General features: G+C 36.8%; 1 protein-coding gene across 2 annotated transcripts; it reads left to right on the forward strand.

The window, feature by feature from the left end:
- Window positions 1-580: 580 nt before the first annotated feature.
- On the forward strand, window positions 581-22,765 carry LOC106137275 (uncharacterized). Of its 2 annotated transcripts, none has more exons than XM_013338080.2 (24): window positions 581-839; window positions 1,425-1,557; window positions 1,831-1,943; window positions 2,742-2,916; window positions 3,362-3,493; window positions 8,369-8,630; window positions 9,637-9,797; window positions 10,202-10,518; window positions 11,320-11,488; window positions 11,869-12,000; window positions 12,185-12,321; window positions 13,050-13,076; window positions 13,224-13,385; window positions 13,737-13,950; window positions 14,718-14,861; window positions 15,041-16,040; window positions 16,504-16,778; window positions 17,392-17,579; window positions 18,322-18,417; window positions 18,740-18,829; window positions 20,309-20,422; window positions 20,955-21,497; window positions 21,898-22,027; window positions 22,422-22,765. In XM_013338080.2, exons 1-24 carry the CDS (start codon window positions 757-759, stop codon window positions 22,743-22,745), a joined length of 5,121 nt encoding a protein of 1,706 aa, XP_013193534.2. In that variant the 5' UTR covers window positions 581-756; the 3' UTR covers window positions 22,746-22,765. The 2 variants fall into 2 exon arrangements, with proteins under 2 accessions (XP_013193534.2, XP_060805440.1); XM_060949457.1 differs by having other exon boundaries at window positions 2,742-2,910.
- Window positions 22,766-23,041: the final 276 nt, after the last annotated feature.

A 23,041-nucleotide genomic window follows, 5' to 3' on the forward strand; every position in this document is an offset into this window, starting at 1 on the left:
AGCCGTTAATCTGTTACTGTTAATCTTATAAATAAAATACTTGAGGCCTTTTCCGCGCTGTGTACTCATAGTATGAACTAGCTAAATATAAATAAATGAATCAAATAATCAACCATGTAGTGCCCGGCACCAATGCAGAAAAAATAGGACTACTCCATTGCTTTCCCATGGATGTCATAAAAGGTGACTAAGGGATAGGGTTATAAAATTGGGATTTTTCTTTTAGACGAAAGGCTAGCAACTTGTCATATTTGAATCTCAATTCTATTATTATGCCAAACAGCTGAACGTGGACTCTCGATCTTTCAAGACTATTGGCTCTGTCTACCCCACAAGGGATTATATAGACATGATTATATGTATGTATGTAATTATCAACCTTATCACACAGAAGCATATGAAAATCATGTTTAAAACGGATCATTATTTATTAAATTAATTTAAATAAGTAACCCGGAAACCGGTGAAGAACCGGTTCTTACAAGTTTTTTTTCACCGGTGAAAAACCGATAAAACCGATTTACTGCTCCGAAGCAAACCTCTATGACTGTCATTTTATGAACGTCAGTTGGGAGCCGTAGCCAGCCGTTTTCGCAGTATTCGCAGCTGTAATTTGAAGTACGAGTACATAATAAGAGGTGTTTTCGGGTTTCTTCGTGTTACCATAGTATAGATAAGAATAAGAATGATGGCCTGAAATTATTTTCGCCGGCGGAATATTCCTAGTGATATTTTCCCAGCAATATCCTTAATATCATGGATTCTTCTACCCAAGATGATACGGAAAAGACTGTTTCGCCAAATTTAAAGCAAAAGTCCCGTGGAATAAAGCGGAAGCGGTTTGTATATTTCAAACATTACAATACATACACAGATCATGTCTTTATCACTAATGCGGCAAACAAAGCCAACAGTTTCAAAATTACTTGAAGGCCAAGTTCATCTGGATGGCAATGATGAGTAGATTCAAGAGAGAGACAGATTGCTTGCCTATCGCCTAAAAGAGGAATTTCAAGTTTAGAAACTTTCATTACGTATGTACGGAAAAAGAAGCAGCGCTGGCGCACTCTGCATGTTAGACTTATTAACATACGAAATGGATAAATAGAGATCAGATAAGAATAATTTATTTATCTTATAGTCACATTCATTATGGTTGTGACACAATTCATCCCACACTAGTCAACACTTGTATCTTCGGAATCATGAAGTTGCTCATTAAAAACAAACAATTTTAATAATAATCCCTGTTGTCATGATGTACTGCCGCTTCTTCTTCACTTGTGCTTTGAAAGGTAGAAAAAAATTAACTAAGTTATGTTGACATCATTAGGCAATACCTGTACCATGTTTTAAATATAAATCTATTTCTTTTTCATAGCTGATTTTGTGTAAAAGGTTGTGACATTAAGATCTATTTACAGTAAATCCAGTGGCAGCAGCAGTTCAGATATAGATGATGTGCTTCCAGAAAATACTCTTGAAGTTGAGAACAACCTACATATGTCAGCAGTTAAAAATAATTTGGATGATACAAGTGTTAAGAAGATTTTAAAAGTAAGCTCATAAACATTAAATAAAATCTGTGTGAGAGTAAGATATGAAATTAATGATGAGTTTGATCTTATATATTACTTTTGTCGGATCTGATACACTCTGATATATTTTCTATTTATTTTAAAATAAAATAGATTCAGTAGGCCATCAGATTTGGATAGCTGCTAGCTAGCCCATCACCTTAAAGAAGAATCCCAAGTTTATTAGCACATACTTTTTCAGAAATCAGTTGACCTTACCTGTTCAAATGTAAAGATATATATCTATTTTCAGAAAGTAGTCACCAACACCCATGTTTTGGCGTTAGTCAAGCTTCAAGAGGAGGAGGAGATGGGGACCAGTGAAGATGGTGGTCACATTCCTAAACTGACTAGGTCCAAAGTAAAGTGAGTAATCTATAGAGATATATAACCCAAAAGAACCCAAACCCAAACTTCTGGGTTGAACGGGTGAGGTGAAATTTGGCATACAAATATTTAATTTAGATATAGGCTTTCTAAAATATAGGATTTGCAAAATTCTCGCGGGAATGGTCCACATTCTATTCTAAATTTGGATAATTGTGAAGTTGACATTGTTGAAGAAAATGCTGCAGTGCAGTTTGTTACCGCTTCTTCTGCACTGACGCCTTGGAAGCGGCAGTAAACTTAGTTTTGAGTAATTTATTTGACGTCAACCAATGTTGTGAAACCAAAAGTTTTGACAATTATAAAGAGATATGAAGTATCCTATAATAATGAATAAAAATTTTGAATTTGAATGGACCCACATACTGCAGCAGCAGTTCCAATAATAGAGTGAGATGCAAACTGATTTTATAAAGAAATATGAGCTGGAAAGATATTTGTTTCAATATTACAGGCTAAGAATGACTTTCTGGTTTCTTTATGTTTGTAAATGGCATTGACTTCTGGTGAAAATGTTGCAGCATAGTAGATATAATCATTCTTATGTTAACATCGTTAAGCAATACTTTGTATCCTATTTTGGAAGTAAATCTGTTTCATGAACTCAAACTAACTATGTACATAACTCTACTAACTACTACATAAGCAATGTACATGGCCGAAGTGGGATTACAACGTGTTCCTCTATGCGCGCCAAACATTTTGATTGGACACAATGATTATATGTACACCTACATATGTAAATGCATGAAATGTTACAAGGCACCTTCTTTACAGAGAGTTAAAGAAAGTATCATCAGGCAAGCCGGCTTGGAACCTAGACAACTTGGAGCTGACGCCGATCAAGCACATCCCCGTGAAGACCAGGCCGGAGGTGAAGGCTCTGATCGCTCAGGAGTTGCCAGAGGACGAGGATGATGATGAGTACCAGCCCACACATGATGATGTACCGGTATTCATAATCAATTATATTATTTTATAGGTGGTAATGGAAAAGATAGAATAAAGCGGCCGTTGCCCACTGGCATATTAGATTGATTTATTGGAATAAAACCAAAAATATATAAAATGAGATATTTTTAGCATTAGTCCCAACACTAATGAATGGGAGCGAGAATTAGGTGTGGCAGAAGAGGCATGAAAAGATCTCTTCGCCACAAGTCACAACAGCCATTCGCACTTTCAGTCAATAACAGCTAGGAGTCTTAATCGCGCAAGCTAAGATTTCACGGATTAGACACAGATTAGGCATGACATCTACGACCGTCCGTCGACCCCAAACTATCGCTTCCGCTACAGTCGTGAGTTCGTGACCTTGACCACATCATCAATTCTATTTGTACCTGCATTCTCATTTCCATCCATCAAATTTCGCCTTTGGGCATCCGTTATTGCAGAGTGACGACGATCAGACCCTGGAGTCATGTAGCGACCTGGACTCGCAACCAAGGACTCCGGCTACTCCCAATAATCAGCAGCCTGTGAATAGCCCTCGTGTAGTGAAGGACGGCCCATTTGTAGTGCCTCAAGTAAGCATGCAAACGTCACATAACATGGAACTACCATGTCTATAAGAAAAATAGAATTTAAAATTACTTCTTTTATTTATTCTGAAGATTAATCTTAAATAACTTCTTTTCATGCATTATATCTTTTTTATGCGGCTAAGCGGTCGGGTAGGTGCTGAGAATTTAAATGTTGCGGACTAGTCATTAAAGTTTACTATGAAAAAATTAACAAGAATGTGGCGACCACGCAGCGGCTGCTCGACAACATTCATTTATATAAATGCGCCCTTATTCAAACGACTAGATGTTACTATCTCTGGATTTTAATGTCATCAGGTTATTGTGTGGGTATTGTCTTTGCTACTTTTCCTACTAATAAACATTTATATGGGTGATTCTCCACTATCGGGAAAATCAATGTCCTGAGCAATTTTTAGAATTGTGTGTGGCTATGTTTTTCAAACGATCATTTAATAAGATAGTACAATAAAAGTTCTTTCTAAGCTACCAATTTGTAAATAAAAAGAGATTCCCGATTTTTACGAAATATCTTTTCAAAAACCCCAAAAACAGTCCCCTGACCTGTCCCCATTCCAGATTTACAGTTTCTACCAAGACTTTTTTCTAATTTTGTCCAAAATATGTAGTATTCACAAATACTGTTCTAATGTATGATAAATGAACATAATAAATATTCTGGAATATATTTAAATTTAAGTTAAATAATAGAAAAATTTTAACTCTAAAGTTTGTCCTAACAATTTGTGAACAGTACCCTGTCATGAATAAAACAAACGAAAAAAAATAATCTAATAGAAGTAACATATTGCGTTAGCGTGGAACGGAACGACATAGTTGTGAAGTTCGTCCGTATAACAAGTTTGTGTGACCAGCCGCCATCTTCCTGTAGTGCGAAGCAAGTGTTGAGGCGAACACGTGCCGCGGCCGGATCAAATAACAGTCCCTTGGGTATGTGTTTTATTTTATCATTTTGAAAGATAAGTTAATGAATTATTCGTAATTATTATGTCATAATCTCTTGTTGAATATGATATTTCGCAATTTTTAAGTAGTACAATGCTATTGCAAATAATCCGAATTTTAGGTTAAATAACCAGTCCCCTGGCGACAGTCCCCTGTATATTTGAGCGACAGGGGACTGTCTTATTACACAGGGGACTGACTTTAGTTATTTTTTTCTCAGGTAAACTTCACAATGCCGCCTCAAAAGAAGACTAGGGAAGAAGTATTAGAAAGGAAGAAAGAATTAGAACGTTTAAGATATCAGCGCCTTAAAAATGATCCCCAAAAGAGAGAAGAAATGAAAGAAAAAGAACGTCTTAAGTATCAAAAGAAAAAAGAAAAAGGCTTAAGAAAACTCGTACGAGACATGACTCCACGTGAACACAGAACTGCAAAAAAAAATTGGAAAAAACATTGTACTGATTATCGGGCTAGGAAAAAGACATTGAAGGAAACAACTAATGCTTTTGTGAGAGACAACACTCCAAGTTCAGAGACTGAGATTTCAGCACCTCCTACAACTGACAATTCTGCAAATAAAAAGAGAAAAAGACATGCGAAGCTATTAAGAGAAAAAGCGAATAGAGACAAAGACAATAAGATACTCGAATATAAAAGAAAAGTCGAAAAGTATAAAAAAAGACTGTCAAGACTCGAAAAAACTATAAACCAAAATAAAGATGAAACACCTAACACGAAAATTAACAGAATGATTGATGATTCTAACTCGAGAAAAGAAATTGTGAAAAAAGCATTGTTCGGCGAGGTGATGAATAAACAATTGAAAGAAAATTATTCACAATTAAAGACCCAAAAAGACAAACAAATATTTTCAAAAGTTGTTGCTGGGACATCAGTACATAAATACAAACTATGGACTACCAAAGACAGTGCTATTAACTATAAAATGACAAAAAAATGGAAACCATCTCCTTCTTTGGAAATGCCTAAACGAACACGAATTGACAAAATTTCGAAGAGATGTGCAAAAGTGATTAGAGAGTTTTATGAGGATGACAGCAATAGCAGACTAGGTGCTGGAAAAAAGGAATTTATTACAAGAAATTCAATCAAGCATCAAAAACGCTATCTACAAGATACAGTGCTGAGCTTGTACAAGAAATTTGTAGCTAGTAATTTCAAAATAAGCTATCAAATGTTCTGTCGTTTGCGTCCTTTCTGGGTTGTCAAGCCAAAAGCTCAAGACCGTGACACTTGTCTTTGTGTCACTCACGCCAACATTGACTTAAAGCTGTCTGGTTTACACGCGGCAAAAATATTGTCGTATAACAGCTATCAGAAGTTACTAGAAAATTTATGCTGTGATCGCTATAATGTGGAGTGTTTGTCAAGAAAATGCCTAGTGTGCAATAACAGAACCCCTGCCTACAATGAGTTTGATGACAACAAACCTATACAATACAAGAAATGGGTATCTGAAAAACAAGAATATTTGGATCCAAAATCTAAAAAGCCTAAGCTAGTGACTAAACACCTTAAAAAGACTTTGACGCTGCGTCCGCGAGAGTTGATACATGAATTGCATGCTGACCTAGACAAGTTCTTTTGCCACCAAAGAAACATTGTACATCAATTCAATGCAATCAAACATTTGAAGGAAAATCTTGGCGAAGAAGATATTTTGATACACATGGACTTCTCCGAAAATTATTGTACCAAATACGGAGAAGAGATTCAACCCTTCCACTTCGGAGGATCTCGAACTCAAATAAGTATTCACACAGTTGTTGTGTATCTCAAAAACTCAATACAATCCTACGCCACCATTTCCAAAAACTTGACGCATTCACCCTCAGCTATTTGGGCGCATTTGCAGCCAATTTTCCGAGCAATACAACCTGGAATTAAATATGTTCATTTCCTTAGTGACGGGCCGGTTACACAATATCGGAACAAAACTATGTTCTTTGTTTTGGCCTCGAGATTATCCAAAGATATTCCAAATCTACAAGGATTTTCGTGGAATTACTCGGAGGCCGGACATGGCAAGGGTGCACCAGATGGTGTTGGTGCTACTTGCAAGAGGACTGCGGATGCTGTTGTAGCTGCTGGAGGTGATGTCGATACCCTGGAACAATTTGTGGAAGTCATCCAAGCTAGATGTCCTGGGATTATTTTCCATACAATAAATGACGAAGATATTCAATCAATTACTGATGCCATTGAAAAGACTTCCAAACTAAAAAGTTTTAATGGAACATTAAAGGTGCACCAGATCACTGGAATATCTACTTCCCCAGCAGTTTTGACAATGAGAAGTTTAAGCTGTTTTTGCCCTAATACCTGTCAACATTATAAAATTGGAACAATTAATTACAACCAGAAAATGAAGCTTCGTGTTCAAGACATTTACACCGAATCTGAAACCTCTTCATCCGAGGATGATAATGCCCTTGATATGTTTGAAATCGAACCTTCATATGCGACCAAGCCACGAACTGATAGTCCTGTGGAAGAAATGGAAGCGGGACCTTCCCGAGATAACAACGACAAGTATAATTGTGGAGACTATGTATTAGTTAAGTTGCAGAGTAAACATACTGAATACCGTTATGTTGCGGTCATAAATAAAATTGATGAAGAAGATGGTGAATTCACTGTCACGTTTTTAAAACTCTGTGATAAAGAAGGACTGACTTTTAAAGTAGACGAAGAAGATGTTTCTGATATAGCCTTTGAGCAAATTATTAAAAAGTTGACTAATCCGGACTTGATCCTAAAAGGGAAAAGAATCTTTTATAAATTTAATACACCGGTTAATATTTTTGAACAGTAATGATGATACATGATAATTATAGGATTTTCAAGAGCTGATCTCTAAGATAACTCACTTAAATTGAGACTGATTTTACTACTTAGAAGGTGTAAAAATTAAAATAAGCATAAAAGCAACTGATGTCAAAGACCAGAAATTGAAATTTTAAGACTGATTTAACTACCTGATACTAGTGTATAAGAGAATAAGTCAATTAACAATGATAATTATATGTTGTTTTGTTTCATTGATCTCAATTTAAAATGCAAAATATTAGTTACTAATTGATAGATGTAAGAAGAAAATGTTGATTATAAACCTATGATTCGAAGAACGTTTAAAACGTTTGCCAAAAAATATTTAAAGCAAAGTGAAAGACTTAGTTAATTTCTTTGAAGTTTATGAGAAGTTTTTTTAGTTTATGTTTATTTGTTCTTAATTGGATGTTCAATTTCTAAAATAAAGTTTATTTGTAATGAAAACTATCTTGCTTTTGTGTAAAAATCATTCCCCTGTCATATGTGTCAGTCCCCTGTCATGATTTTTCATTAAATCGTGGATAATTCCTAAAATATAAAAAAAATGAAGTGGTTGTCAATTATATAGTTTAAAGCTTGAATAAATTTAGCTTTCTATGTAGGAAAAACTATCATTTAGCAAAAAAAAGTATCAGGACAGCTTTGTATGGGCCATTTTCCCATTAGTAGAGAAGTACCCATATATTTACGAGGGAAATACCCGTCAGATAGAAATACACCACAGCTCACAGACTCGCTGCAAGTTGTGCCTCCTATAACGCACATATAAAGTTTATAGAGTTCGTTAAATATAATGATAATGAGTAATATTTTCCTACGACTATATATAAAATTCTCACAATGTTCATTCCCGAAACGGCTTGACCGATTCTCATGAAATTTTGTTAGAATATTGAGTAGGTCTGAGAATCTGCCAACATCTATTTTTCATACCCCTTAGTGATAAGGGTTGTCCACCCGTAACATTTTTTTTACTAGAAATTACTTAAAAAATATTTATATGGCAAAAGAACGTATGCCGGGACAGCTAGTAATATGTAATAACTGCTTATTATCCAGGAAACACCTGTCAAACGTAAACCAGAGTCGGACAAAGAGGAAGCGACAATAGCCCTCCGGACTCGATCCAAATTGAGTCTTTCCGAGACTCCCATAGAGCATATAGAGAGCTCGTTCGTTCCTCCCGACGACATCCCCGGCCCGGTCGATGACCTCTGGAACCAGTTCCTGGCGGAGTGCCTGGACCCCGGGCAGGCGGCGAGGCACGAAGATGATGATGAAGCGGATCCCGAGTACAATGTGGCCGCCGATCCTGATGCGCGTGAGTTTCAATACGAACATAGCCATGATCTTAAAACAACATCAGTTAATAACATGATAGAATACATACATACATACATATAATCACGTCTATATCCCTTGCGGGGTAGACAGAGCCAACAGTCTTTTAAAGACTGATAGCCACGTTCAGCTATTTGGCTTTAAGATAGAATTGAGATTCAAATAGTGACAGGTTGCTAGCCCACCGCCTTAAAGAAGAATCCCAAATTTATAAGCGTACCCCTCGATAGAATACACGTTATTAAAAACAACATCACGTAATTTTTTATTTTTGACGCCACAAATGTTTTGTATTAAATGGATGTCGTAAAAGGAATAGGCGCACATTCATCTAATGCTAGCTTCTACGCTGGTCTAATAGCGAAAAGAAAACGTGTGTGCTAACTGTTAATAACTGGAATTCAACATTTAGGTAATGGGCTAGCAATCTGTCACTATTTGAATCTCAATTTAATATTTGGGTCATACAGTTAAACATGGCCTTTCAGTCTTCAACACTGTTGTCTAATCACATACAAGAGATGCTAAGGCAGTAACAAAAGTCGTAGTTCTGTTATAACTTTCAGTGCGACCAACTTGCGGGTGAGATGAATCTATACTAATATTATAAAGCTGAAGAGTTTGTTTGAACGCACTAATCTCAGGAACTACTGGTTATAATTGAAAAATTCGCGTTTAATTGACCATTTATCGAGAAAGGTTTTAGGCTATATAATATCACGCTGCAACTTTAAGGAGCAAAGAAATAATGGAATATGTGAAAAAAACGAGAGAAATTATTGATCCTTGAGGGCTTCAATGATGCCCAAAATAACTATTACACGCGGACGAAGTCGCGGGCACAGCTAGTAATAAATAAAAGCATATAGATAACAGAATTATTGTTACGGCCTTAGCTTCTCTTGTAGGTGATAGTGAAGATTTCAATAGCTTTATTTTAAATGTTCCGCGAAATGCATGTATGTATTTATGTATGTGTCTTAAAGATGACGAAGATGAAGAGGCGCTAGAGAACAACATCATCAAGATATCTAGGAAGGAGCTGAACGATCTGGTGACGGAACTGTTCAGCGTCATGCCGGAGGACGTGGAAGACTGTCTTACGGAGAAAATGGTGGAGAATGTGCTCGGTGTTGGGAACAAGACGGTGAGTCATGTTGTTTGTTTGTATGTGATATCTTTATTGCACAGATATTTACACAGTTACAAGAAATAGTACATTGTTATAAAAGAAATTAATCACTTGCAATGGCGGACTTATTCCATGAAGGTATCTCTTCCAGTCTACCGGCAAACAACAAAAGAACTAGATAATTAAGTATAAAGGCGGCAAGTCGCTGTTTTATTAGTAGAATGGGCCGAGTACTCGGTTGATACTTGGTAGGTACTCGGCGGGTTTTTTGATACTCGTACTCGGCCGAATAACTCGGTTTGGATGCAATATATTTAGGTAGATATAATTAGTACTACACTCAGTAAATCGTTTATTAAAACTTTTCAATTACAACAAAGATAATTTGTATTGTATTGTTACACAATAATTGTTGCCAGGCAAACCAGTGGGAAGGCAAAAATGAACCCCAATCGGACGAAGATACCACGTACACGAGCAAAAGGATATCTGACAGGATTAAATTCGAAGGGCGGGACAACGCTGGGTATTCTATAGGCAAAATGGAGCCTCCTGATGAAGAAGAGGAACGCCACTATTTAGAAATAGGGGCTTTGCCAAAGGAAATTCCAATTAAACCAGCGAAAGACAAAGATTCTACGGGCAGCAAAGTGGATCAGTTGATAAGTGAGACTGTGGAGTCAGATATGACCTACCCGCCGAATACGATCGCTAATATGGTCAAAGTGGTTGATGGGTGAGTACAATATGCGGCTTGATTACCTGCTATTGAATCATAAAAATGTTTCTAGGCAAGTTGATGGAAAAAAGGAATATAGTAGGCCGCGTTCATGCCAATTTTTACTTTTTTATTTGATGCTACAACACACATTAAAAAACATAATTATATGAGAATCATAATTTTTGACTGTATACACCGGACGAGTTATAAAACGATAGGGAGAAATATTGTCATATAATTAATTTATATTTCTACAAAGTATTTCATTTATTAAATATGTACATTTAACAATATATAAATATTATGTCCAAATATAATACGACAAAACTTGTTATTCATTAATCTATTCAGCATAATAGCCGATATAAACCTGCCCGCCGCTCCATGTTATTTTAAAGTTGCGATGACCGACACGCAGGATTCATAATGTACCTACTTGTAAGAAGTAACTGTAATTCAACTAATGTACAAGAACTATATAATACACATACATACATACATATGATCACGTCTTTATCCCTTACGGGGTAGACAGAGCCGACAGTCTTGAAAAGACTGATAGGCCACGTTCATCTGTTTGGCTTAATGATAGAATTGAGATTCAAATAGTGACGGGTTGTTAGCCCATCGTCTAAAAGAAGAATCCCAAGTTTATAAGCCTATCCCTTAGTCGCCTTTTACGACATCCATGGGAACGAGATGGAGTGGTCCTATTCTTTTTTGTATTGGTGCCGGGAACCACACGGCACTACGGAACTATATAATATGCAATAAATATTTCAAATTGAAAGTCTCAACCCCTATCTCTTCATACAGACAAGCCAGTAACGTGGTGAACATAGTGGTCGGCCAACAAGCAACTAGGGTGCAGATCCCTTCAGCGCCGCTGCCGCTGCAGAAGATGCAGCCGCGGAACAGGAGAGCTTCTCCCCGGAGCAAGTCCAAGATAACCAGGGTCGAGGTCCATATGGGTTCTGGACTGTGTGTGAGTATCAAATTGCCAAGGTTAATCTATACTAATATTATAAAGCTGAAGAGTTTGTTTGTTTGAACGCGCTAATCTTAGGAACTACTGGTTCGAATTGAAATTTTATTTTTGGGTTGAATAGACCATTTATCGAGGAAGGTTTTAGGCTATATAACATCACGCTGCAATTATAAGAGCGCAGAGCAGAGAGTGAAAAAAACGGGGGAAAATATTCATACTCGCGGGCTTCAATGATGCCCAAAATAACTAACTAAAAAACAAGCAACCCCGGCTTTGCACAGATAGTTGAAACTTTCACCCGTCGTGTTAGTTTGTTTGTAATATATTTATTGCACTGAAATTTACTCATACAACAATGTTGTATATAATTGTTACAGATTCTGCCGGAACAGGTCATCATTCTCCAGCAGCAGCTGAGGCAGCACATCCAACTGGCGGCCTCCAACTTCCTCCAGCTCTTCGTCCACCCCCTGAACTACGGCTTCGGACCGACATACAAGGGTTTCATAGTAGGTTCATATCACTTTTTATTGACATTTGATTTCAGGAAAGCTTGGTACAGAACTAGGCTTATTCTTAGCAATAGGTCATGTCAAACAGGGCTGGTGACAATGATGATGCCTTATAAATCTCCGTGAATACACCCTCTGGTTTGTTCTCTACTTGGAACTGTAAAGTGACATTTGATTTCAGGAAAGCTTGGTGCAAATGGCCGACAAGACACCCAATTCGGTGGTGGAAGTGTGCAATCTGAGGCCCGCGATGGAACTAGTCAGCGGTTGGGAGGCTAAAGTGTCGCAAACGACGCCAGAAAACACAGAATATATACAGTAAGAAATGAATACATACAGTAAGAAATAAATATATACAGTAAGAAATGAATATATACAGTAAGAAATGGACACATTACTTTCCTCTTCCTCCTGGCTTTAGCCGTAGTTCTTATTGCGTGTGTGTGTGACGTAAGTAGCCATCATATCGTGAAGGATTTGTAAGCAAAATTAGACTACGAAGATACATACATACATATATATTCACGTCTACGTAGACTGAGCCAACAGTCTTGAAGAAACCGATTGGTTATGTTCAGCTGTTTGGCTTAATGGTAGAATTGAGGTTCAAATAGTGACAGGTTGCTAGCCCATCGCCTAAAAGAAGCATCCCAATTTTATATCCCTTAGGAACCACACGGCATTACCACTATGAAGATACGAAAAGGTTATTGTACAATATGACATAGTCTCGCACATACACACACAAACTCACATACTCAAACACACCACAAGCCCACACCTCACAGAATTATATAATAAAAGTACCCTAGATAGTATAATAAACTCGAAATTATGTACATTAGTTTGAATACCAACTGATGCTCTTACGGCGAGGGAAAACATCGTGAGGAAACCTGCACATTCAGGCAACTGGATGTGTAACCAAGAACGATATAAATTAATGTCATTTCGAACCAGTTCCAATACAGTTAATAATATTACTCTACTACCCACGCCAAAGCATATTTCATAATGTTTGATTGATATTTCTCTTTTCATTCCAGATACATTCAAGACGACTGTCAGAAATGGTAAGTCCCAAAGACTTTTCCTTGCACTTGTTATCCTTTATATATATATTATAATTATAACTAGCGTTTGCCCGCGACTTCGTGCTGTTTTTAAAATTTCCTTAATACGTGTTTGAAATAAAATTTTTCTCTGCATTTCACCCGCAGGGCGAATTACATGGCACGTAATAACTACTACCTGGGCGATTTTCATGACATGTTCAAGAAGGCGATTGCTGAGAGCCCAGTGTTCCTATATCCTTACCTCCTGCCTCCCAGACCATATCACAACAGGCAGAGACGGAGTAACTACCTCATGAGTGAAGACGAGTGAGTATTATATATTTATATAGAATAAATAACTCTGTAGAATATTTGTGACATACATAATAGCTTTATATATCTGCCGTGTGGTTCCCGGCACCCATAAAATAAAAAGAATAGGACCACTCCCTAACTTTCCCATGTATATCGTAAAAGGCGACTAAGGGATAGGCTTACAAACTTGGGATTCTTCTATTAGGCGATGGGCTAAATCCTGTCACGATTTGAATCTCAATTCTATCATCAAGCCAAAAAGCTGAACGTGGCCTATCAGTCTTTTCAAAACTGTTGGCTCTACCTACCCCGCAAGGGATATAGACATGACTATATGTATTTATATATCTCAATTAATTTCAGACTAATAGCCTTGGGCCTGCACCAATTCCGGCAGTACGTAATGGACAACCCCAAGATGTATAAGAAGTCGAAACACAAAGACACAACGCGCTGGTGGCTCAACGCCGCGTTGGAGTTGATATGCAAACACATGTTACCATTTTTCACCATAAGGATGCTAATGTCACATCTCGCCAATGTGAAGAAGTACCACGACCAAGAGAATCCGATTAATGTAAGTTAATTTTGTTACGTCCTGGTAAAGGGTCAGGTCAAAAGTACCCGTAACCGCCGAGCTTGCATGAAGAGAGTTATGAATTGAAGCGAAGGAAGTATGCAGAGATCGTGGCAAGTGGAAAGAGGTAGTCTCTGCCTACCCCTCCGGGAAAGTGGCGTGATTTTATGTATGTATGTATGTATGTAATTTTGTTAAGGTCTTAAGTGCTGGGAACCACACGGATAGGACTACGTCGTATCATTCCCATAGATGTCGTATCGTCCAATAAACTTAAAACTGACACTAATTGAATCTCAGTTCCATTATTATGCCATAATTATTAAGCAATACAGCTGAGCTGAACGTGGTCTTTCAGTATTTTCAAGACTCTTTTTATCTACCCCGCAAGGGATATAGACGTGATTGTTTGCATTTTTGGTATGGTATGTAAGTATTTTAGTCAAATGATTGTAACCTTTCTTCAATATACAGATGTTACTGTCGCATTTCGCCAATGTGAAAAAGTATTTGATCAAGAGAATATCTTCACAGTTTATCATCCATATCTTCTTAAAATTTTGGGAATATATAATGGGAATCTGGAAAAAACATAGGGTCGCTTAAATCCCGGTAAATACTAAAGTTCCCATGGAAATTGCGGAAAATTCTTTTATAGTTAGCGTTGAACTCGGACGGAGCCGCGGGTATAAGCTAATTGTATTAATCATAATTCAGATTTAAAGGGTGTGAATTCCGTAACTGAAATGGTTTTAAAATTATTTCAGAGGTTCTTCGAGACGTACGAAGTATTACCGCTTGAACACCAGATATTGCCTTTCAATCCGAACATGACATTAGAACATCACCCCGTTGAAGAAATGCCCCGGGTTTGGCTGTGGTACCTCGCCAAAATAAATCCCATATTTAGGGTAAGTCACATTGATTTAACAAGAAGTTCTGTCGTTTAGTATTTTTATTCATCATTATAAGATTTAAAGTTTCATACTTATATTATGTTTACTCAAATCTCAGTCATCATTCAAGCTACAGCCTTGCCAAATGATCCGGCTTGAAGGACCAGACATAATTTTCAAACGTTCCTTTTCAGAAATTCTACTCTCGGTACAAAAACCAAGCAGGCGCACCTCCCGCCGGCATTCCCCTCCATGTTAATTTAGATCCGAATGCACCAGTTATGGAAGTTCCAACGCCTTTAGAATTTACTAAAAAAATAACCGTTCGGAAACTGAAACCTAAAGATCCAAACGCGGCTCCTAACGACAATAAACAAGACAATCTCGATTCGGAAGCACCTAAAGATAATGTTCAAACGCCAGGGGTCTCCACCAATGTGGTGCCCCTTCAACCTATTGTTGGGGAAGGTATATATACAATAGATAATACTGGTATAACCAACCAATTAGTACCACTAATTATACAGATGAATTCTGCCGAAGTGAGCAGTTCTGTTGTCACAAATACTGCACCTGTCAGTGAACAAATTACATCTAATGATGGAACTGTAGCTAAAAATATTACTTCGACAATACAACCTAATACTACAATTTTAGAACCTACAACTACTACTTCACCGATAGAACCTGTAACAATTGATCTTACAGAAAATTCCAAACACACAGAGACTAAAACAGATAATAATATAAGAACGGCAACTGTCACAGTCAATTGTAACAATTCTCCAATAACTTCAACACGATCTAGTATTCCGCATAGTATAAGTTCTACAGACCAACAATACCCTTGCAACAAAGCTTTACCGAAAAAGCCGAATCACTGTCAATGCTGCGTTTTATTAAGAAAAGTATGCAAAATACAGACGAAAATAACGGATTATTTCAATAGGGATAGAAGGAAAACCAGATGCTTTTGTAAGAATATAACATACCCGAGAATTACGAAGAAATTGATACTTTTGGTGAACACATTCAAGGACCCTTATAAGACAGCGATGGAAACTTTCTCCGCAAATTTGGATGAAGCAAAGAAACTCGCGCGCAGGCGTATGTCTGTTAGGAACCTGGAGAATAAACTGATGGCAAAGAAACATCAAATAGAAGAGTCTAGAAGTACGGACGTGGAAGATTTCTGTGAGTATATAATATTTATTATTGTCTTCATCCAGCATCAGATCAGATATAATACCAGGATTCTCGCAAATCCATCGCTTAAGACAAGAATCTAAAGTTGAAAGTCTTTCTCTTTGTTTTTTTTTGCTACCAGACACTAATAGAAGCTTGTGCAAGCATTATCTAGTGCTAGACGATCGTGCTTAATCTTTTGAAACAGAGGAGTTGTCTTATGATCTTAATTGCCACATATTAAGATACATACATATAATCACGTCTATATCCCTTGCAGGGAAGACAAAGCCAACAGTCTCGGAAGTGACTAAAAGGCCACGTTTAGCTGTATTATTGTATTGAAATAGTGACAGGTCGCTAGCCAATCTCCTACCAGAAAAATATCAACTTAGTCTCCTTTTACTTTTTTAGGAAAGAGAGGAGTTCCCCTACTGTCTAAATGTTAATAAACATTTTATTTATATTTCAGCGTACGTAATAGGTTACAAAATGAAGCTAATGGCGAGACTAGGGACCAACATAAGTCTTAAAGCTAAAGTACATTCCATATTTTCCAACTTCAACACGAATACGGACGATCCTCTCACTCTCGCGAAGTCCTTGAACGAAACGTTGACGGGGATTCACTCGTCGTTATTTAGAGATTTCCTGCCGTTCCTGACTAAGGATCAAGCGGCAAAAATAGGAAGGTTCAAGGATTACTTCGCGGTGGTATGCGTTGCTGACCTTGTTCAAATGGTCCAGGTAAATATACGAAACTTTGTAGGTATATGACTAAGAACTGTAATGGTGAGATGGAAGACAAATGCCGTAACAATAATAGAATAAAATAAAATTTAAGCATATTATATTTTTGTGTGTTCAATGTATTTCTCTGAAACGTTTCCACATCTGTTTTCAGATGAAATTAAATGTGATAGATATTATGATAATATAGAGACATTATTTTTTTTTACTCGGATTGTACAATGGGCATAACAACAAAATCTTATTTTCTGAACATTTAAAAGGAAAAGGTGGCATTTCCATTGATGTATAGTCGAAACCATTGATTCATTTCCTTTACTCAAGAAGGTTTTATTAATGACATAATGTAGGTATTTGCTCAGGATGAAATTTCATAATTCCAGTCACAAAACCAATACAGTACAGTATTATCACTTTTATAACTTACATCGATGTACCTGCGCAGTTTATTTTTTTATGGCGCGAAATATTTGAACCCGCCAACTGAACTGTCACATATGAGAGAAATAGTGGGAACCATTTTGTTTTCGTATACAGTAGTTTTTTTTTATTGAGTTTTCATTCAGCAAATATCACCGTGCCAGTATTGTAAAGATTTGAAAAATTTCAGGAAGAAGTCGTACGAGTGAGAAGTCGTCGCACGGTCCTACAGAGGATGTACAAAGTACTCACCGCCACCGGCGAGCCCGCGGCTTGCGAGATCTGCGCACGATTGTTGCCTACATTCAACGACTACCCGCATTTGGCTGAGAGAGTGTTTAAGATGTTCCCTCACCATTTAGCCGTGATTGAGGAAAGGTAAAAAAAAACCCATACGTACATCGGATCTCTCGCTTTTTTATAAAGAAAAATTTAAAATTTATTTTTTTTAATTGCCGCAGTGTAGTTTGTCCGCTGCTTCTTGCACATGCGCTTTGGAAGTGGTAGTAGCTATAATTAGATTTAAGTGATGTGACGTCAATAAGTGATACCTTGTATCCAATTTTGCAAATAAATCTATACACAATTATCTCGCCAGCATGCAAGCTTTAAAACATACATAGAGTATGATTGGGAACTTTGTAATGGGAAGGCGACGTCTAGACGAGCGTACCATGATCAAATGGGAGTACCCAACCGACGACCTTGTACATACATATTGCTGTTTTCTTCAGTATTTTTACCAATAATATTTAAAATCGACTTGTTTTGTTAATTATTCGATAATCGATACATATAATTTTAATAAATATAAGGCAACATCCCAATAATTGCACAACACGAACATGTAACCATTCATGTATCCAATCATGAAGCGTCGCGCCATTTTAGATCAGCCAATAAGATTCCAACCTGTTGTATTTTTTATTTTAACCATTAAGCTTCACTTGTCAAATACCATCACGCCTGCCTCTCATTTGGGTAGGCGTGATGGTATGTATATATCTATATATGTGATGGTATGTATGTTGTATGTAATGATGAAGATTTTATCTTTTAGTCTAATTAACTGGTTGGGTTTTTGGTGACCACAAATCTGATATAATGTGAATTGTTTTAGGGCTGATAAGAACACAGGTCCCGTACCACCACCACCAGCATCTAATAACTCGACGCAACCGGTTCCAGTCATCCCCCACGTTATAGCTCCGAGCAGGTGAATATCATTACAAATTTAAACGTATAACACACATTTTGTAAGCTTTTTAATTTTTAGCATTGATGATGAATTTGCATTCAATACCAGGCCATGCCTGAACACGTTAAGTGAAAAATAAATAAAGTATAATTATTAAGAAGTACATCGCATTGGGCGACTTTAGTTGTAATAATTAACTGGTTTGATTTTTTGATGATCACCAATCTGATATATGTGATTTTTTTTAGATATAACTCAAACTTAATTTCTTGAAATGTGTAATGACGTAAAAACGTGGCTGTGAAGGCCGTATTTTCTGATTGGAATATTGTTTTCTTAGGGCTGATATAAATACCGATCCCGTAGCACCAGTATCTAATAACACGACGCAACATGTTCCAGTCATCCCATATGTCATAGCTCCGAGCAGGTGAATGTTTTTATTATTTATTTTTTATTTATATTTTATTTATTATTTATTTATTTACGCCAAAAATACAACGGTATTAGTACACCTCTTACAGTATTTGGCAAAAAGTATAACAAAATAAAATCTTGACAGTCTTCATTTCAAATAAAAGGACAAATAATAAGTATAATATGGGTAAGAAACAAAGAAGTTACTTACAGAAACAAACAAGTTGAAGAACATTCACCTTAATATAATGTGAAACGTATAACACTTTTATTGCATGCTATATTTTATTAAGCTATATATTTTTATCCTCGTTATACTTATTCACATTCACACTATTAATAAAGACAAATGATTTGTATGTTTGTAACGAATAAACACAATAACTGCTGGACTGATTATCACGAAATTTGATACAGATATAGAATAGACACACGGAAGTGAAGACAGACGAAAGTAAAAGCCCGCGTAAAAGCCAGTAGTTTATAAGGCGTTAAGGCAACCTTTTGTGTTTCACTGTTGTATTTTTTTTTTCTTTCTAGTAAGTTCTCTTGTGCCATTGGTAATAAAATAACACTTAATACTCGCTAATTTCGCTTAATTAATTTATAACGTTTACATCAGATGGCAAGTGTGATAGTGATATTGAAAGGAGAGTGAACGCGGGGAACAGTGTGAATGGAGCTTTGCATGCCTTTATGAGCAGTCAGAAACTATCCAAAAAGGCTCGACTGCCTGTGCATAGGGGCGTGTTGGTCCCGACATTAATGTATGGGAGTGAAAGTTGGGTATGGCAAAAGAAGCACGAAAGCAGAATAAATGCAGTGGAAATGAGAGCGTTAAGGAGTATGTTGGGTGTGAAATTGAGTGACCGGATAAGGAACAGCGTGATAAGGGAATGTTGTGATGTGAAAGAAGATGTAGTTACAGGAATAGAAAAGGGTATGTTGAGATGGTTCGGTCATGTGGAGAGGATGAATGAAAACAGGTTGACTAAGCAGATATACATGGAGGGTGTGGAGGGAAAGGTCGGAGTGGGAAGACCTAGACGAACGTATCTTGATCAAATTAAGGACGTCCTGGTAAAGGGTCAGGTCAAAAGTACCCGAAACCGCCGAGCTTGCATGAAGAGAGTTATGAATGTGGATGAAGCGAAGGAAATATGAAGAGATCGTAGCAAGTGGAAAGAGGTAGTCTCTGCCTACCCCTCCGGGAAAGAGGCGTGATTTTATGTATATATGTAATTTATAACTGTCTTCATGCAAACTCGTCGATAAAGGGTACTGACCTGACCTTCTGCCAGGAGGTCCAAACGAATGTACTTAGGTACAATTCAATCCAGATTTAATCAGACCTTGGTACATTTGTCTGGACCTTACCCTATCAACGTTCCCAAAATTATGATTATAAAAATGCTGGTCTGTTCTATTTTGGATTGTTGTTTTTTCTTTATAAATAATAATGTTAGTCTTATAACAGTGTATTTATTTCTAGTGCCGACCAATACATAACAGTTCTTACACTGCCCAGCCAACCTCAATCTCTGACATTAGGAGTGCCGAATGACAACACACCTCGGGCAGAAATCAACTCGGATCAATCGTGCAGGTATTTCTTTATGCATTTAATTAGTTAGGAGGTAAAACAATCTTGAAATGTTTTTATGAGAAAAATACATAAATAAGCTATAGTTAAAAGTAAAAGTAGGACAGACATCTGTTATTTTGCCTTATAACCATAAAAAAATACTTAATAGGACACTTTGAGACGAAAGATGAAATGACCTATATTTTCTAATTAAAGGCACAATTTACCAACTTTTATATTATCTAATCTATCTATTTCACGGCCTCTGTGGCGCAGCGGTAGTGCGCTTTTCTGTGTCACCGGAGGTCCCGGGTTCGAATCCTGGCCAGGGCATGATGAGAAACGAACTTTCTCTGACTGGCTTTGTCAGAGAAAGTTCGCTGAACTTTGTCTTGGATGTTTATCTATGTATATAAGTATTTATTCTAAAATATATCTAGTATCGTTCAGTTACTATCTCGTAACACAAGTTTCGAACTTAATTCGAGGCTAACTCAATCTGTGTTATTTGTCCCGTATATATTATTATATATCTTAATAAAACTTTTCATAGGAACTCGCAAACATCTCAAGTTACAAACGCAACGCAAGAGCTCGCTCCACGCTCTCAAATACCAAATGCGACTGACACCGTGCTTAGTAAAGGCCACACATCTTGCAGTGACGACGAAGAAAATATGCCTCTGCATAGAGTTAAAGCTGCGCTTTACCACGAGAGATCTCAAGGTAAATGCGATAATGCGGTGAGCGACCCGTGCCAAGACAAATTTGGAGATTCTGGTAATGATTCTGATGCAACACTGTGTAGTGATAAGTCTTGTAAACGAGAACATATTGAGGAATCAGGTTGTGAACAAGAAATGGATACTTGTGAACAAGAAATGGATACTTGTGAACAAGAAAGGGTTACTTCGGCCAATGAAGAAAGAATTTGTGAAGAAAAAACAGATGCTCCGCTTTGTGCAGACAAAACTTGCGAACAAGACTTGGATGCTACGCTGTGTGAAGACGCAACTTGTGAACAAGAACAAATGGATGTGACGCTAAAAGGTGATGATCAGATGCAAGTCGATTACGAGGCTGATCATTCGTCAAGGTAAATTTCTTTGCTTATATAAGAAGAATTTTCTGACCACCCTAGGCTAAATGGCGCTATTAAAGTTTTTACGGATTGGAGAGTAAATACAATTTCGTTTTTACAATTGAATCGATATTATGGTAGGTCGTTATATTTTGAAAATTTTGCTTTATAGATATATGCCTTTAGCTCGAACATGATAAATGTGATAAAAATAGTGTTAACCCAAATTTGAGAGCTCTATTTTGACTTACCTACCACCTAACCTAGTATCAGTAACCTAGTACTTAGCATACCTAATATCTTAGTTCAGTTGGAATCTGAAGCTGCTCTTATTTATAAAACAATATAAATTTTAAAAAACAAATTAATGTTGTAATGATTAAAAATGTGTTGTCTCGTATTATTAAATTTTCAGTGGTGAAGAAGAAGAAAACGCTAGTGACACGGAAAGTCGGCTCGTAATTAAAGAGGAACCGGAGGAAGAAATGGGAGATGTATACGGAATAGGGAGCAACATACAAATTTTCATCAGTGACGTTAAATCTGTAAGTACATCCATACTAATATGATAGTCGATAGATGAAAAAATATAGTAGATTAGTTTAGTCCATGTGGTTCCCGACATTTTAGAATAGGATCACTCCCTCTCCCATGGGTCTCGTAAAAGACGCAAATAAAAATGCACAGCTGATAGCATGAAGCCTTCTATTAACAGTCTCGAAAAGACCATGTTCAGCTGTTTTGCTTTATGATAGAACTGAGATTCAAATAGTGAGAGGTCGGTAGCCCATCGCCTTAATGCGTAATAACATGCCTATTCCGAAGTCGTGTTTTACGACATCCATGGGAAAGAGATGGAGTGGTCCTATTTTTTTTTCTATAAGTGTGGGCAACTATAAACACGGCATATTTATATTCATACTAAGTTTATTTTCACAGGAGCAAGAATCAGACGACTATAGTGCTGTAGAAAACCCAGAGGCTGCGAAATATGAAGAATCTCATAGAGACGCCATAGAGTCTGATGACGGAACAGTCAAGTCAGAGACTGCAGAGTGGCAGAGAGACGAAGATAAAGTAATTTTGCAAGTCATTAGAGATAATATTGTGATGGGAAACTTCGGAGACAAGACTATTGTGGAGTTACTTGAGGAGAAACAAATGATACATTTGCTATCGGAAAGTTTGACTCACAAATCACCAAATGAAATTAGAAATAGGATAATTTATTTAATAAAAATGCTTGCGATAAATAATAATTAGTAAAACTTAAACATTGTGTTTGTTTTTAAATAAAGGCTGTACCTATTATTTTTAGTATTCCGTAACTAAAAAGTAAAAACGGCACTCCATTACTAAGCCTCCGCTGTCTGTCCATTCGTCCGTCACCTGGCTGTATCTCATAACAGTCATAGCTGAAATTTTCACAAATTATGTACCTATTTCCGTTGACGCTATAAAAAATAAAATAAACGTTTCTTTTTCGTATTTTTTTTTCAATATTTATATCGGTAACAGAAAGACGCTTAAAATTTTCACAAAATATAATTTAGTAATAA

This window comes from Amyelois transitella, chromosome 19 (genome assembly GCF_032362555.1).
Source record: "Amyelois transitella isolate CPQ chromosome 19, ilAmyTran1.1, whole genome shotgun sequence".
Lineage (NCBI taxonomy): Eukaryota > Metazoa > Arthropoda > Insecta > Lepidoptera > Pyralidae > Amyelois > Amyelois transitella.

Coding starts and splice junctions, on each gene's coding strand:
- LOC106137275 (XM_013338080.2), top strand. CDS start 757: ATGGATTCTTCTACCCAAGATGATACGGAAAAGACTGTTTCGCCAAAT. Junction 17,580..18,321: donor TTAGCCGTGATTGAGGAAAG/GTAAAAAAAAAC, acceptor GAATTGTTTTAG/GGCTGATAAGAACACAGGTC. Junction 21,498..21,897: donor GAGGCTGATCATTCGTCAAG/GTAAATTTCTTT, acceptor TTAAATTTTCAG/TGGTGAAGAAGAAGAAAACG.